Here is a 17,577-nt window from a genome sequence, read left to right on the forward strand (position 1 = left end):
AAAAGTTGGCTTAGAGCTCAACATTCAGAAAACTAAGATCATGGCATCTGGTCCCATCACTTCATGGGAAATAGATGGGGAAACAGTGGAAACAGTGTCGGACTTTATTTTTTGGGCTCCAGAATCACTGCAGATGGTGACTGCAGCCATGAAATTAAAAGGCTCTTTCTCCTTGGAAGGAAAGTTATGACCAGCCTAGACAGCATATTAAAAAGCCGAGACATTACTTTGCCAACAAGGTCCGTCTGGTCAAGGCTATGGTTTTTCCAGTGGTCATGTATGGATGTGAGTTGGACTGTGAGGAAAGCCGAGTGCAGAAGAATTGATGCTTTTGAACTGTGGTGTTGGAGAAGACCCTTGAGAGTCCCTTGGCCTGCAAGGAGATCCAACCAGTCCATCCTAAAGGAGATCAGTCCTGGGTGTTGATTGGAAGGACTGATGCTGAAGCTGAAACTCCAATACTCTGGCCACCTCATGCGAAGAGTTGACTCATTGGAAAAGACCCTGATGCTGGGAGGGATTGGGGGCAGGAGGAGAAGGGGTCGACAGAGGATGAGATGGCTGGATGGCATCACCAACTCTATGGGCATGAGTTTGAGTGGACTCCAGGAGTTTGTGATGGACAGGGAGGCCTGGCGTGCTGCGATTCATGGGGTCGCAAAGAGTCGGACATGACTGAATGACTGAACTGAACTGAACTGTTTTCATTTTATTGAAATGAAATGCCTCTAGATATTTTTTTTTATTTCTTCTTTGATTTTTTTCATTGATTTATTGGTTGTTTAGTAGCATATTGTTTAGCCGACACATGTTTGTGTTTTTTGCAGTATTTTTTTTTTTTTGTAGTTTATTTCTAGTCTCATAGCCTTGTGGTCCGAAGAGATGCTTAATATGGTTTCAGTTTTCTTAAATTTATTGAGACTGTTTTGTTCCTAATTTGTGATGGATCCTGGACAGTTTTTCATGTAGTTGAAAAGAATGTGTATTTTGCTGTTTTGGGTGAAATACTCTCTGTTTATCAGTTAATGTGCCATTTAAGGTCAGAGTTTCCTGACTGATTTTCTGTCTGAATTATCTGTCCATTGATGTAAGGGGGCTGTTAAAGTCTTCTACTGTGTTACTGTCAAGTTCTCCTTTTATGTCTATTATTTGCCTTATATCTTGAGGTTGGTTGTGTGTATATTTAGTTTTTATATCTTCCTCTTGGATTGATCCCTGATTATGTGGTGTTTTCCTTTGTCTCTTATTACAGTGTTTATTTTAAAGTCTATGTTGTCTAAATATTGCTACTCTGGCTTTCTTTTGAGTTCCATTTGTGTGGAATATTTTTTTATATCCTCTCACTTTGTCTGTGTTTTCACATCTAGTGGGTCTGTTGTAGGCAGCATAGATATGGGTCTTGTTTTGTTTTATCCATTCAGCCACTCTCTCTCTTTTGATTGGAGCATGTAGTTCATTTACATTTGTGGTAGTTATTGATAATGTGTCTTCTTATTGCCATTTTGTTAATTGTTTCTGTGTTGTTTTGTATATCTACCCCCCTTCTTTTTCTGTTCTCTTGTGATTTGATGACTCTCTTTAGTGTTATGTTGGATTCCTTTTTCTTTTTTGAGTGTATATCTATTACAGATTTTTGGTTTGTTGTTGCCATATGTTTTTTATATAGAAATCTCTCTATATACATGATAGCTTTAAATTTCAATTAAATTAAAATCACAATTTCAATTGCATTTAAAAAACCTGCATTTGTATTCCCTTCCCCTTGTGATTACTGTTTTTGATACCATGTTTTATATCTAATTGTTTTGAGTATCTCTTAACTGCTTATTGTGGTTATAGATTATTTTAATATTTTTGTCCCTTCACCTTTCTACTAGCTTTGTATGTGGATGATTACTTACCTTTACTGTATGTTTGCCTTTACTGATGAGCTTTTTCATTTGATGATTTTTCTGTTCTAGTTGTAGCCTTCTTTTTTTTTTTTTTTTTTTTTGCCTAGAGAAGTTTCTTTAGCATTTGTTGTAAAGCTGTTTTGGTAGTGCTGAGCTGTTAGCTTTTGCTTGTCGGTAAAGCTTGATTTTTTCCATCAAATCTGAATAAGAGCCTTGCTGGGTAGACTATTCTTGGTTGTAGGTAAACGTTTCCTTTAAACATATCATGCCATCCCTTCTGGCCTGCAGAGTTTCTACTGAAAAATCAACTATAGCTATACAAGAGTTCCCTTATATGTTCCTTTTTGCTTTTTACTTTGCTGCTTTTACTGTTCTCTCTTTATCTTTTTCTCATTTTAATTACTGTGTGTCTTGGTGTGTTCGTTTTTGGCTAATCCTGTGTGGGACTCTGTGCTTCTTAGATTTAGGTGACTACTTCCTTTCCAATGTTATGGGAATTTTAAGTTGTTATGTCTTCACGTAAGTTCTCAACCCTTTTCTCTCTCTCTTCTCCTTCTGGAACCCCTGAATGTGAATATGATTGCACTTGACCTTACCCTAGAGATCTTTTATACTGTGCGCATTTCTTTTAATTCCTTTCTCTTTTTTTTCTGTTCAGCAGCAGTGATTTTCAATACTCTGTCTTCCAACTCACTGATCCATTCCTTAGTATCATTTATTCTGCTGTTGAATCCTTCTAGTACATTTTTTTCATTTCGGTTATTTTATTTTTCACCTCTGTTTGGTTTTTCTTTATATTTTCTAACTCTGTTAAAAACTTCTGGTTTCTCATCCATTCTTCTCCTGAGTCGTTTGACCATCTTTATGACCATTTCCCTGAACTATTTCAAGGGCAGATTGCCTGTTTCAGGTTTAGTTAGTTCTTCTTCTGGGGTTTTATTTAGCTTCATTTGGAACGTATTTCTCTGCCACCTTATTTTGTCTGAGTTACTGTTTGTATTTTTATGCATGTGGTAGGTTAGTTACGTTTTTCAGCCTTGGAGAAGTGGCCCCCCTATAGGAGACATTGTATGTGTCCTAGCAGTGCATGCCCCAAGCTGTATGCTCTAGGGGTTCCCCTCACGAGGGCTGCATGGGATCTTTCTTTTGGGGCAAGTTGATTATGTGGGCAGTCTGCTAGGCTTGCTTGACTCGTGGCCCAGTTGGTTGCCAAGCCCTGCATTTTGTGGAGGCTGTTGACTGTAGTTGGTAGGACCCGGTTAAGACGCAACTGTCTGCAGAATCCCAGGGTGCCCCAGGGCTTGTGCTGGCTCCATGGGGGGTGGACTCAGGGCTCGGAAGACTTCGGGTTTGTCTCCTCCCCACTGTTGGGTGAAGCCAGGTCCTGGGGTTTGTGCCGGATTTCTGGCAGGCAGAGCCGGGTCCTAGGGTCTGGCAGCAATGCTGGGAATCCCAGAGCTGGTGTCAGGTTGCTGGTGATGAGGGAATGGTTCCTGACACCATTGGTGTAGGGCCCGGGGTGTCTCAAAGCTTTTGTTGGCCTGCTGGTGGGCAGAAGCAGGACTCAGATGGTCCCAGAGTGCATGGCCTGCAGTGGGCTGTCGGGGTCTGCAGGCCTGTGGTTTCCGAATGTCTGCTGTCTACCCCCTGGTATGTGGAGTTGAGGCTTTGCCCTTTAGCGGACAGGGCTGTTTCTAGCGGCATGTCTAGAGGGGGCTGTGGGCGCAGGAAGTCGTTAGGCAGTCTGTCTGCTGACGGCTGGGGCTGCGTCCGCCCAGTCAGTCACTTGGCCTGAGGCCTCTCTCCCAGCGCTAGTCCCTACAGGCTGTTGAGCGGTGCCAGGCTTTCGCACTGATACGCTAGAGGAAGGACAGCACACTGGTGCCCTCCGTGTGGTGGAAGGGGCTCCCGAGAGTGACTATCACCAGGATCAGTGCTCCTGGGCCGCCCCTCGGCACTCTTGGGAGACCTTCCAACACTAGCACGCAGGTCTGGCTCTGCCTTCTGCCAAATTAGTGCTTTTACTCTGGGTCCCAGGGCCTGTGAGAGTGTGTGTCCTCCCGTTACAAGTGAAACGTGCTTCCACTCGTCCTTTGGGACTCCTGAAGTGAGGCCCTGCTGGCCTTCAAAGCCGAATGCTCGGGGGGCCGTGTTCCTGGTACCGGACTCCTGGGCAGGGGGGCCTGGCGTGTGGGCCTGTGACTCTTACTCATGCGGCGGAGCTTCTGTAATGCATTTATTCTCCCGTTTGTGTGTGGCCCACCCCGACTGATTCCATCATGAGTTTGCCTCTTCTGCCAGTCTGGCTGCGGTTCCCTCTTTATGTCTTTAATGGTAAAAGATCTTTTCTGCCTGGTTTCGGTCTTTTTCATCAATGATGGTTCTGAAAATAGTTGTGATTTTGGTGTGCTGGGAGAGCAGGTGGTCTCAGAGTCTTTCAATTCCACCATCTTGGTCGATCTGCATCCTTTTTAAAATTGCGATGTGCTATTTCAATATAGAAGTGCCCTATTTATATAACCTGACTGCTGCTGATGGGTATTTGGGGTCTTTCCAGTTGTTTACTATCTAAGCAGTGCCTCAAAGCGTATCTCATGTAGTTTGAGAGGTACTAATGGTTAGACCCCAGGATATCTGTGTGACCTTGATTAGACCAGCACCGTTACTTCTCCATGCCTGTTTCTGAATCTTATAGAAGAGGGAAGTGTAGTTCACAGGATTGCTGAGAAGATTTAATGAGTTAATGGTATGATGTCTTCAGAATAGTGCCTGGCACAGTAAGTGTCAACTCTTTGCTGTTATTCAATATGTCATTTTGTAATGTGAAAGTATATTTATAGGATGTAAATATACGTCAAAAAAATTTTTTTAAGCTACTTTAAAGATGCATTCATGGTAGAACTATGAAGAGTCCCCAAACAGAGACTAATAGCCAACTGAGATTCTAAAGTTATTACTGAAGAGACAAGCATGGGACTTTTGTGAATTCAGTGATATAAAAAGTTCCATTTCAGCAGCCTAGCGGTTGTTCTAGCCTGTGAGTAACCGGATCTTGTGTAATAATCAGGGCAAGACTCTGTGTTACAAATTTCATGGCTGGTTAGATACTTACACTCTGACTCAAAACACTGCGAGGTGTGGTGTCTGAGGCACAAAGTGATTAGCAGTTATGATAATGTTAGAATAGAATAGAAGCGATTTTGCTGTTCAAATTCAGTTTTAAAGGCTGTTGCCAAATTGCTCTTTGCAGGTAGAACAGCAGTATAATTTCTGACTTGAGGTGTATGAAATGGACCCATTTTTACTTTTCCTAAGTCCCCTCTTGAAATATGTAAATCTGGACATTGATAATATACGACTGAGGCCCATGTAGTTGTTACTGAGCAAGGAGAACTTTCAAGTTAAATTTTTTTGCCTCTGAAAATTTTCAGTGATCCTAAATCTTGCTTTTTATTCTTTATTAGTATGAAATCTTGATGATAAACTGATCATAGGAATAATATATATTGAGTGGTTAACTACTTTAAACCATAGGTTTTTATTATGAACTTCTAGAATCTTTTGCCTACTCCTGGATGAAAAAATAGTCTTTTAAATTTTGGTTCAGCAGTGATACCGTTTATTAGTTTATTATATTTGCATGTAAGAAAGTCTTTCATTAATTTTATGATCATAACAAGTTAAGAAATGGGGAATTATTAGGTTACCATATAAGTGCTATGCGCAGACGCTCAGTCATGTCTGACTGTTTGCGACCCCATAGACTGTAGCCCGCCAGCCTCCTCTGTCCATGGGATTTTTCGGGCAAAAATACTGGAGCAGGTTGCCATTTCCTCCTCCAGGGTATTAATGCTCTAAGTGCTAGTATTACGCTGCCTATGTGAAGTCAGGATAGCTGTGTCAGATATTTCAAGTGCTGCTGACTTACTCCACTTCTATCCTGTTTATGTGCACAGAAGGCAGCCAGACTCTTCATGGCCCATTTCGCAGACTGGTGAAGAAAGGTTCTTTGTCCTAATTGGCATAGGACCATGTTCTTTGAGCCCGTTGCTAATATTAGAATAAATGCTAATCACTTTGTACCTCTGACGCCACACCTTGCAGTGCTTTGGAGGTGGAGTGTAAGTATCTAACCAGCCATGAAATTTGTAAGGCACTGGGGCTTGCCCTGGTTGTTACTCAAGATCATAGTTACTCACAGGCTGGAACAACCCCTAAGCTGCTTGAATGGAACTTTTTGTATTTCCAAAGTCACAAAAGTTCCATGACTGTCTCTTCAGTAACACTTTTAGAATTTGAACTGGCTGTTAGCCTCTGTTTTGGGACTCTTTATGAATGCAATTTAAAGTGACTTATAAACGTTTTCATGGGGAAACAGTGGAAACAGTCTCAGACTTTATTTTTCTGGGCTCCAAAATCACTGCAGATGGTGATTGCAGCCATGAAATTAAAAGACACTTACTCCTTGGAAGGAAAGTTATGACCAACCTAGATAGCATATTAAAAAGCAGAGACATTACTTTGCCAACAAGGTCCGTCTGGTCAAGGCTATGGTTTTTCCAGTGGTTATGTATGGATGTGAGAGTTGGACTGTGAAGAAAGCTGAGTGCCGAAAAATTGATGCTTTTGAACTGTGGTGTTGGAGAAGACCCTTGAGAGTCCCTTGGACTGTAAGGAGACCCAACCAGTCCATCCTAAAGGAGATCAGTCCTGGGTGTTGATTGGAAGGACTGATGCTGAAGCTGAAACTCCAATACTTTGGCTACCTCATGGGAAGAGTTGACTCATTGGAAAAGACCCTGATGCTGGGAGGGATTGGGGGCAGGAGGAGAAGGGGTCGACAGAGGATGAGATGGCTGGATGGCATCACCGACTCGATGGACATGGGTTTGAGTAAACTCCAGGAGTTGGTGATCGACAGGGAGGCCTGGCTTGCTGCGGTTCATGGGGTCGCAAAGAGTCGGGGACAACTGAGCGACTGAACTGAACTGTTTTTGAAGGCAGGCAATTCATGGACCCTTTTTAGAACTGGCTGAAAACTGTAGCCACCTCTCTCCAGGGAAATGTGCCCACAATTTGTGAGATTTGTGAATATATATGGAATTTTATTGTTAGTAGTCTCATTGCACTTAGTACATCTTAAACCACGCATGGATGAAGGACATTTTTGAAAAGGAGATTTTTTTTTTTCCCCTGTTGCTGTTCCGAAAGGTAATCAGCACAGCACATCGGCTTAATTATGCTGCAGGTTGCATATTTGAAATTTTTCACATAAAGGCATTTGAAAGACTGCTGGTAGGGAACTAATTCTGACTGATAGAGCTGCAAAGACAGGTATTAAACTAAGCAGCATAACTTCCCAAAGGTACCTCCTTTTCCAGGTAAACGACCAAGACATCTCAGTCAAAAACTTAAGGTTTTTTTTTCCAGGAGAATTTCTTGAGAAGAACTTTATTAGTATGAGAGAGTTCTTAGAAATTCAGAGCATTTATCTCAAATCCCTGCTTTAAAATGCTTCCCCGTGGAATTTGTCAGATAAATTTATCTCTGAATTTACCTTAGCTAAATTTTAGAGTCTTACAGCAGATATTGTAACTGAGTTACCCCTTAATAGCTTTCAACAAAATAGTTATATGACTGGATGGTGCACACTACCAAGATTATAGTGATTGATTGGGTTGTTGGGGAGACTTTGCCCAAGAATGGTCTGATTTTCACTTTCTGACAAATCACTCCATGTGTGGAAGAGACTTTTCCTGTTCAGTCACCAATGAGCTGATGCCTCAACTTTTCCTATAATTTTCAAAAGCTATAATTTTTACTGTCCAAATCTTTGCCACTAGGGGTTTAATTTCTTAAGCAGCCTTAAATGTTAAGTCCCATAACAAATTTTTGGTATGTTTTAGATAATAAGTTTCATTTTTCTTCTTCATTCATTCTGCTTATCAGTCACTTGCATGGCACTTGGGTTTGACCTAGTTGGCTAGCAACTTGTTCTGGTGAAATTAAGATGTAAAACATGGTGGAATTATTTCCTGGCATTATTAACAGTTTTCTGAAATCTGGTTACTATTTTGAGTCATGCATTTATCAAAGCCTGAAACCATTTGGAATCACGCATTGCAAGCATTTTCTGTTTTCACCCTATGTTTAACAGGTTATCTACAACTTAGGGGAACAAAACAATGTGTGCTTTGCTGAAATGATGGATAGTGAACTGAATGAACCAACAAGTTGAGGCAGTCTTAGGACAAGGTCCAGGAGTCGGGGGCTCTTCGATGCTGGCTTTATTTTCCACAGCCCAGCATTCCCATGTGATACAACAGCAAGAGAGAAAAGGAAACAGGGCCAGAGATTAGAGCGCAGGGAGGATTTCTTCTTAATAGATTTTTATAAGGCTCTGCAGAGAGGTTGTCTGATGTAGTGTGACCCAAAATGAATCCTCCCCCATCGCTATTAGTTATAATCGAGGGCACACAGTTCCCTTCTCTTCAGGTTTTCCCAATATTTGAGGAGTCTTCACCCTTAGATGGAATTTTATTTGATTAGCACATTTGTATTAATAGACTATGTATTTAATAGCAGCCAATTCAGAGCCTTCTAAAGTACATTCTAAAACAATGAGTTTTTTTTCTGCTGGCAGTTGCTCAGGAAAAAAAACCAACCAACCAACCACAGGTTATATTTTGAGATGGTTGATTTCTGTGCTCTGGGTTCCTTAAGTGAAATATGCTTTACTCATTAAAAAGATTAGAGATAGACTCCCATTTACAACTGGAATTCTTACAAAGCTTTTTGTACTGTGGCTGTTATCCTCTTTTAATGATTATCTGATCTCACACTGTGCTCAGATGTGTCTGACTCTGCAACCCCAGGGACTGCAGCCCGCCAGGCTCCTCTGTCCTTGGGATTTCCCCGGCAAGAATACTGGAGTGGGTTGCCATTTCCTTCTCCAGATCATCTGATTACTCCTCCACAGTTAGTATAATGGTTGCAATAAAGGATAGAAAATAATGACTTTTGAGCTGGGAGAGACCTGAGAAATGATAATTACTAATTACTAAATCCTAATTACTCCCCCAAGCAAGGTTTCAAACCAAGAGCCTCCTGCTGTCTTAGACCCCAACTCCCAGTCAAAGCTTAAGTCTCCGAGTAGGGACCTTATGTTTTCTGCCTTCCATGCTTGGAGAACTGAGATAAAAACTCTTAGCGCTAATACTTTGTTCCCCACTTTAAATCCCCCTAAACTCTGATCATCTCCAGAAACCAGCCAGAGGTATAACAGGAGGGAGGGAGAAGGGAAGATGGAAAAGGAACCTGCCATGTTTGTCCATCAAGTTCAAGATTTGGTGACTTGCTGTGGAAAGAGCCTGGTGTGCTGCAGTCCACGGGGTCGCAAAGAGTCGGACACGACTGAGTGACTGGACTGGACTGAACGGAACTGTGAAGAGTTGGCCTTGCTTCTCTTATCTCTAGGTCTCTCCTACCTGTGCTCTTGACCGCACCTTTCTCCTGATCCTCTTGCTCCCTCAGAATCTGTGTGTGTTGGGGGGGTGGGTAGTGGGAGTGGGGTGGGGGAGGGTGGGTGGGTGGCGGGTATCTTCAAATTCTCCATGATAGTTGATTCCTTCTCATTAGATCTGCAAATAGGATCACTTTTTCCTTAACAAAAATGTTCCCTAAGCTATGTCTCTCCTTAAGGTCACCATCCATTTCTTTCTCTTCAGGATTTTAAAAAATAATCCATTATTAGAAGATATTATATTTAAATACTGTATGATATCACTTATGTGCAATTTAAAAGCAACATGAATGAATGCACATGTAAAATAGAAACAAACAGATTTAGGGGCTTCACTGGTGGCTCACTGATGAAGAACCTGCCTGTCAATGCAGGAGATGTGGGTTCAATCCCTGGGTCAGGAGGATCCCCTGGAGGAGGAGATGGCAACCCACTCCAAGATTCTTGCCTGGAGAATCCCATGGACAGGGGGGCCTGGCAGGCTACAGTCCAAGGGGTCACAAAGAGTTGGACACGACTTAGCAACTACACAGATATTTAAATATGGAAAAGGATATTTAAATATGTTAAATTGAAGGATGGTATGAGACCTGTTCAGTCGCTCAGTCATGTGCCACTCTTTGTGACCCCATGGACTGTAGCACGCCAGGCCTCCCTGTCCATCACCAACTCTCAGAGCTTGCTCAAACTCATGTCCATCGAGTTGGTGATGCCATCCAATCATCTCATCCTCTGTCATCCCCTCTCCTCTCGCCTTCAATCTTTACCCAGCACCAGGGTCTTTTCCAGTGAGTCAGTTCTTTGCATCCAGTGGCCAATGTATTGGAGTTTCAGCTTCAGCATCAGTCCTTCCAATGAATATTCAGGACTGATCTCCTTTAGGATGGACTGGTTGGGTCTCCTTGTAGTCCAAGGGATTCTCAAGAGTCTTCTCCAACACCACACAGTTCAAAAGCATCAATTCTTCGGCGCTCAGCTTTCTTTATAGTCCAGCTCTCACGTCCATACATCACTACCAGAAAAACCATAGCTTTGACTAGATGGACCTTTGTCAGCAAAGTAATGTCCCTGCTTTTTAATATGCTCTCTAGGTTGGTCATAGCTTTTCTTCTAAAGAACAAGTGTCTTAATTTCATGACTGCAGTCACCATTTGCAGTGATTTTGGAGCCCCCCAAAATAAAGTCTGTCACTGTTTCCATTGTTTCCTCATTTATTTGCCATGAAGTGATGGGACTAGATGCCATGATCTTCATTTTCTGAATGTTGAGTTTTAAGCCAACTTTCCTACTCTCCTCTTTCACTTTCATCAAGGGGCTCTTTAATTCTTCTTCGCTTTCTGCCATAAGGGTGGTGTCATCTGAGTATCTGAGATTATTTCTCCTGGCAGTCTTGATTCCAGCTTGTGCTTCTTCCAGCCTGGCATTTTGTGTGATGTACTCTGCATATAAGGAGGGGCACAATAAGCAGGGTGACAATGTACAGCCGTAATGTACCCCTTTCCCGATTTGGAACCAGTCTGTTGTTCCATGACCAGTTCTAACTCTTGCTTCTTGACCTGCATACCGATTCTCAGGAGGCAGGTAAGGTGGTCTGGTATTCCTATCTCTTTAAGAATTTTCCACAGTTTTTTGTGATCCACATAGTCAAAGGCTTTGGTGTAGTCAATAAAACAAAAGTAGGTTTTTTTTTGGAATGCTCTTGCTTTTTTGATGATGGTATGAGATAATGTTTTATTAAATACCAAAATGTGTATATTGTAAGTTCAGCCTGATAGTGAAAGAGAGCTATATTAAAATACAGTCACTGGTAGTTCAGGGAAAAAATGTGATTTTGACACATTTATAGGTCTCATAAGTATTGTAGTTCTTGAGAGAGACTGAAATTAGAGGTCTGTTTGGGAGTGACATTGAAGGAATTTTTACATTGGAAAGAAGTATGATCTATATGACTAGAATCTAGGCTTTTATGATTATGTGGTATATTTTATAATTCTGTGATATGGAAATATATGTTTGTTTTTTTTTCAAAATGAAATAAAAATATGTACTTTTAAAAAAGGGCAAATAAAGACACAGGTAATTCTTATGTCAGTTATTCTGTCTTCAACAACATTTAATAGAAATTTTCCCTCCTTATTGATGGAAAATATTTCTATATATAATATTAATGAGATATATAAATGTGGCTACTCAGCAGTGTCTTTGGAAATAATGTAGTCAGTTCTGTCTTTGCAGTGTAGAACCTGTGTTGATATCTCAGCATACATATATACAGACAGACAGGCAGACATGTATTCTGACGGCTCACTTCTCCACTGCAAGACCAAAAACCTCAACTATCACAGCACAATACCACTCGCAACCACTGTGGGAAAAAAAAAGAGTCATTTGGGTATTTTTTTATTGGTGGTGGTTTGTCTGAAGAATGGAAAAACATCACTTCTTTAAGAGCTGAATGATTTCTAGAGCTTTTTCTTGGGCATGAAATTCAAGTTGATGCACACGTTTGTGTTTATGGGGAGAACGGGTGGCATGTGGGCCAGGAGCAGCGAGCTTTGCTCTGACCATTCCCAGCTCCAGACGCCTGAGGCTGAAGAGCGCAGAGGGCCAGAGGGGTGACTCCAGTGATCGTGTGTGACACGCATGTGTGATCTAACACCTGTAGCCTCTCCTGTCTGCTCACAGCCTTTTGCTTAGTTTTGTCCTCTATCTTCACTTGGGAGTTTAGCTGTTATTTGAGAGTTAAAGAAAAAGCTTGGAATTGGAAAAAGGAAAGGCTGATAACGGGAAAATGCAGAAATAGGTTGAAAGCCTTGATGCTTGAGGAGATACATTCTTACACATCACTCACAAGTATGGAACCGGTGCTCTCAGTTCTGCGCTGTCCGGGGGCCGTGCCAGCGGTTCGCCACTCTAACCTGGGAATGAGAAAGTGTGGGAAGACCCACCTGGCCTCTGGGTGCTGGGTGGTGTTTTCATTGACAGGGGCTCCTGATAACGGCCTTTCCTGTCCCAAACACAACTTTCTGGACTTGCCTCCCCTTCTCCTTTCTCTCCCAAGTTCTCTGGATGTTGTGCTTTCTATAATCATGGCGTATTTATATTTTCCAGGCATCTGCCTCAAGAGTATGACTGGATAAGCATCAACCAAGTGAAATGTGTTTTTCTCAGAGAAGATACAGTTTCCTTAAGGGACTAGGGTCAGGGATTATAAGCGTTACAAAGGAGAATATAGTTTCTAGAAAGAACACTGGACTGGGAGTCAAGAGACATTTCTATCTCTCTCAGAACAAACCTGCAGGACTTCCCTGCTGGTCCAGTGGCTGAGACCCCGCGCTCACGATGCAGCAGGCCCAGATTCCATCCACGGTCAGGGAGCTAGATCCCTTATGCTGCATCTAGGACTTGGCACAAATAAATAAATACTTAAAATAAAAAAAGAAGCAGTTGTAATAGGTCTGATCAGAGAGAAGGGATGTTTGGGCTAAGGTGGTAGCAGTGGAGATGAAGAAATACTTTTAAATATTAAAAAAAAAAAGGATCTAACTAGTAAGATTGTGGCCTTGGCTAAGATATTTGTCCTGTCCGTTTTTTGAAAAACCGGCATGTGAAGTCCCTTGAGAACTAACGTAAAGCATCTTAGAAAGCACATTTCTATTTTTGGTTTAGAGGCAGTTGGCATGGTTTATGTTCCCTTAACGCCTTCGAGGAAGAATCTGAGAATCCTGGAGCTGGAAGGCATCTGAGAGAGTCTTCTACTTTTTCAGCCTCTGGAAAAACCCCAGGCACTCTGATTTCCTTGTTGTTATCATCCAAATAAGAGACCTGGACATTTTCAAAGAGATACAGTATTTAGGACAACAAGGAAGTTGAACCAGAATTTGCTTTATCTCTTACCACTTAAAACAAGGCTGCACACTGAGATGTTGTCTAGAAGGGCTAGCCTGCTAATCAGGGTGAGGCGGGAGGATCACAGGGAGTGTGCGTGCATGCGTGTGTGTGTTTGTGTGAGTTTGAACATGTACCTGTGTGTGTGTGTGGATGGCCATTCCTGATGTTTAAACACCAGCCGGGCCCATTGAAATATGCCTCTCAGTGGCAGAGAGCCATGACTGTCATCCGACAGTGTCTCATTGAAAGCACATTTGTATTATTAAGAATTATACGTTGGGGAATTCACCAATTTACATAATAAAACAAATAGTCATGGAAGATGGGCTTCCCTGGTGGCTCAGATGGTAAAGCGTCTGCCTGCAATGCGAGAGACCCGGGTTCGATCCCTGGGTCAGGAAGATCCCCCGGGGAAGGAAATGTCATCCCACTCCAGTACTCTTGCCTGGAAAATTCCATGGATGGAGGAGCCTGGTAGGCTACAGTCCATGCGGTCGCAAAGAGTCGGACACGACTGAACGACTTCACTAAATCATGGAAGATAGAATTTAGCTGTTCGTTTCAGGTATATCAGGTATACAGTCCTCCTTCCAGCAGGCCTCTCTCTTTCTGCATACCTATTCCTCTGACGTTCTCCTTAAAAAGCATTTCTTTCCTCAAATGACTAATTCTTACAAGTTTTCTATTCTTATGTACTAAAATTTATTTTAAAGCTCTTTTGATGTTGGCTGGTGCATCTTCTACGCCCCCCAGCATAAACATTGCGTTAACCAAAACATTCATCTGGTTCCATAAGAGCTTATGGAAAACCTGAATGAACATTTTGGTCAACCCAATACCTGTTTTGCATATTCCTTTAACTGTCTTCCAGCGTTTCGCTCTACTTCCCACAAAGAACTTGTAAGTCTAACCTGAACGTCACCTTAAGTCCCCCTCTCACATTTCATTGTTTATAGGGGGAATAGTTGATCAGTTTGATCAGTGTTCTTCTTGTAATACCTTTCATGTTACTCAGTTGAAAATAGTGTCTTGGGACTACTGTCTGGTGGTCCAGTGGCAAGTACTCTGTGCTCCCAGTGCAAGGGAACTGGGTTCCATCCCTGGTCAGGGGACTAGATCCTGCATGCTGCAATTAAAAATCCCACATGCTGCAACTAAGACCCAGTGCAGCCACGAAAATAAATATTGAAAAAAGAAAGAAAGAAAATAGCCTCTTAAAAAAAACAGAAACACACTTTTGTCACTGTACGTCTGGAAATTTTATCATGGACTTTGTTTTTCAGTGCTCTGATAATTATAATTCCTTCCCCCTGTACTCTCTCTAGTCTGTACACTAAAAAAAAAAAAAAAAAAAAACCCAACCATTTTGAACTATTGTTGTTGTTGTTGTTCAGTTGCTCTGTCATCTCTGACTCTTTGCGACCCCAGGGACTGTAGTACACCAGGCTTTCCTGTTCTTCACTATCTCCTGGAGTTTATTCAAATTCATGTAGTTGGTGATGCTATCTAGCCATCTCATCCTCTGCTGCCCCCTTCTCATTTTCCCTTCAATCTTTCTCAGCATCAGAGGCTTTTCCAGAGAGTCAGCTCTTTGCATCAGGTGGCCAAAGTATTGGAGTTTCAGCTTCAGCATCAATAAATATTCAGGGTTGATTTCCTTTAGGATTGCCTGGTTTAATCTCCTTGCAGTCCAGAGGACTTTCAAGAGTCTTCTCCAACATCACAGTTCAAAAGCATCAGCTCTTCGGTGCTCGGCCTTTCTTATGATCCAACTCTCATATCCATACATGACTACTGGAAAAACTATAGCTTTGACTATTCAGACCTTTGTTGGCAAATGATATGTCTACTTTTTAATACACTGTCTTGGTTTGTCATAGTTTTCCTTCCAAGGAGCATCTTTTAATTTCATGACTGCAGTGATTTTGGAACCCAAGAAAATAAAATCTGTCACTGCTTCTACTTTTCTCCCTTACATGTGCCATGAAGTGATGGGACCAGATGCCATGATCATAGTTTTTTGAGGGTTGAGTTTCAAGCCAGCTTTTTCACTCTCTTCTTTCACCTTCATCAAGAGGCTCTTTAGTTCCTCTTCACTTTTTACCATTATAGTGGTCTCGTCTGCATATCTGAAGTTATTGATATTTCTCCCAGCAATCTTGATTCCAGCTTGTGCTTCATCCAGCCTGGTATTTCATGTGATGTATTCTGCATATGAGTCAAATAAGCGGGGTGACTATATATAGCCTTGATGTACTCCTTTCCCAGTTTTGAACCAGTCAGTTGCTCCATGTCCAGTTCCAACTGTTAGTTCTTGATGCACAAGTTTTTCAGGAGTCGGGTAAGGCGGTCTGGTACTCCCATGCCTGTATTCAGCCCTTTTTTGGGCTGACAAAACTGAGGAGATAATACTAATACCTTACTGCTTTTGTCAGAGTTAGCTCCACACAACTGGATACAACATTCCCTGTATGTTCTGTGACCTCAGTATCTTTTTTCTCCTCACTGACTCTGTTGGTCTTGACTTTGTATTTTATCCACATAATTCATTTTTCATTGATAAATAAACTGCTACTTTGCTTTGATAAGTGTGCTGTGCTTTACTTACACTCGGTAAACACTACCTTGTTTTTGATGGATCGTTTCTGATTTGTCCAGGTTACTTGGAATTCTATTTTTATATTTATTTTTCAGGGAAGTTAGAAACCTTAACTTGGTTTGTAGTCACTAAATGACAGAATATTTTAAATTCCATTATGAAAGTCATTGATTTAAAAAAAATTGTTATTATTGGACGTGGCAGTCTGGGTGCTGTGCCATAACTGCCCTAGGTTATAGCAAGCTATTTATTTTAGTCATTATTAACTAAAGATTTTTCTGTTTCCTGGTGTTTTTAAACACCACCAACATTGATAATCATAGTTTATTGCTTGAAACTAGATTTGAATGGTTTAGAATAATAATCTAGAGGGTTGTGGTTGATGGTAGTAGAGAGAATAAACTCAATAATTTTTGAATTTATTCACGTAGCTTTGGTAGCATCATTTTATATTTTTAGTAGCAAAGTGAGAGAAAAATATAAGGCTTTGGATTGAGCTTAAATGTCTATTTTGTAGATATTTTGCTCAGTGCTGGACTTTGAGAATGTCTATGCTTTGATTTTAATTTAATCATATCCTATTTAATATATGAATGTAATGGAATTTGTTTTTTTTTGTTATTGTCATTACAGGTTTCAGAAGGTGACAATGAAATGTGAAGAAGTTACATTTCTACTGTGATACTTGAAAATTAGTGGCTACCTACCAAATTTTCATGAAAATTAAATATGACTTAGGAGCATTTGATTTATGAAGGCTTATGATGTCATCTGTTGCGACAGAGAGCAAAATCCAGAGGGCGGTGAGCCTGCAGGGAGTTGACCCAGAAACATGCATGATTGTATTTAAAAACCACTGGGCGCAGGTAATGTATGAGTTCCACCCTCTCTGCTGGTTAGGTAGCCTTAGAGGCTTCTATTAGGGTGATCCATGGTTCCCTACCCGTGTGACAAGTGACCAACGAGGCTTCCAGAAATGTAGGGGGGAAACCTTTTTAGGTAGGAAGAAAAGCAGATTTCTCTTCTTGCTTTCCTAGAATAGGTAGCTGGTTAAAAACCTTGCTTTTCACAGAAGTAATTACAGAACATGAATGTTCCCCAGGTATTTTTAGAGGAGTAGCAGTTGGCCTTCAAGTGAGTTGTATATCACTTTGCAATACGCTTGACCGTGAGTACATCCTCTTTCTTTCCCTTCTCCTGCTGATTTTAATTCAGTCCTTAAACTCTAACAATACTGAAAGACATATTTATTAAGTATTTGCCAAGTGCTGTCCTGAATACTACAAATGCTTTGTATCATTTCATCTCCACAAACTGGTAAGGCAGTTAGTTTTAGCTTCCTCATTTTACAGATGAGGGAATGGAAAATCGTTAGCGTGCCTGAGGTTATATGACTAGTGACTTTGCATTCAAGTACTTAGACTTTGGTCCCATGACTCCAAGACTAATGGATTTGACCTCTGTGCTCTACCATTTTTCAGGCTTGTGGTCCCTCTGTCATTTAAGGAAAGAAGGTAGCTAGAAGTATCTGAATTCATTACAAAGCTGTTTATAAAAGCTTTTTTAAAATTATTGTTAGTCATTTTGACTTCTCTGTGACTCTTCTTGGATCTACTTGTATGACTAATTAAGGGTTGAATGGTCAGGAGATTTACCAGCTTGCCTTCCCTCAG

General features: G+C 41.3%; 1 protein-coding gene across 2 annotated transcripts in view; it reads left to right on the forward strand.

The window, feature by feature from the left end:
* The window catches only part of FHIP1A (FHF complex subunit HOOK interacting protein 1A), a 292,970-nt gene that overhangs the window by 159,631 nt on the left and 115,762 nt on the right, over positions 1 to 17,577 (forward strand). For both annotated transcript variants that reach the window (XM_061142495.1, XM_061142494.1), the window contains one exon: positions 16,538 to 16,770. In XM_061142495.1, the coding sequence (XP_060998478.1) occupies positions 16,666 to 16,770 (105 nt within the window). In that variant the 5' untranslated portion in view covers positions 16,538 to 16,665. The remainder of the gene's footprint in view (positions 1 to 16,537; positions 16,771 to 17,577) is intronic.

Source organism: Dama dama, chromosome 5 (assembly GCF_033118175.1).
Source record: "Dama dama isolate Ldn47 chromosome 5, ASM3311817v1, whole genome shotgun sequence".
Taxonomy (NCBI): domain Eukaryota; kingdom Metazoa; phylum Chordata; class Mammalia; order Artiodactyla; family Cervidae; genus Dama; species Dama dama.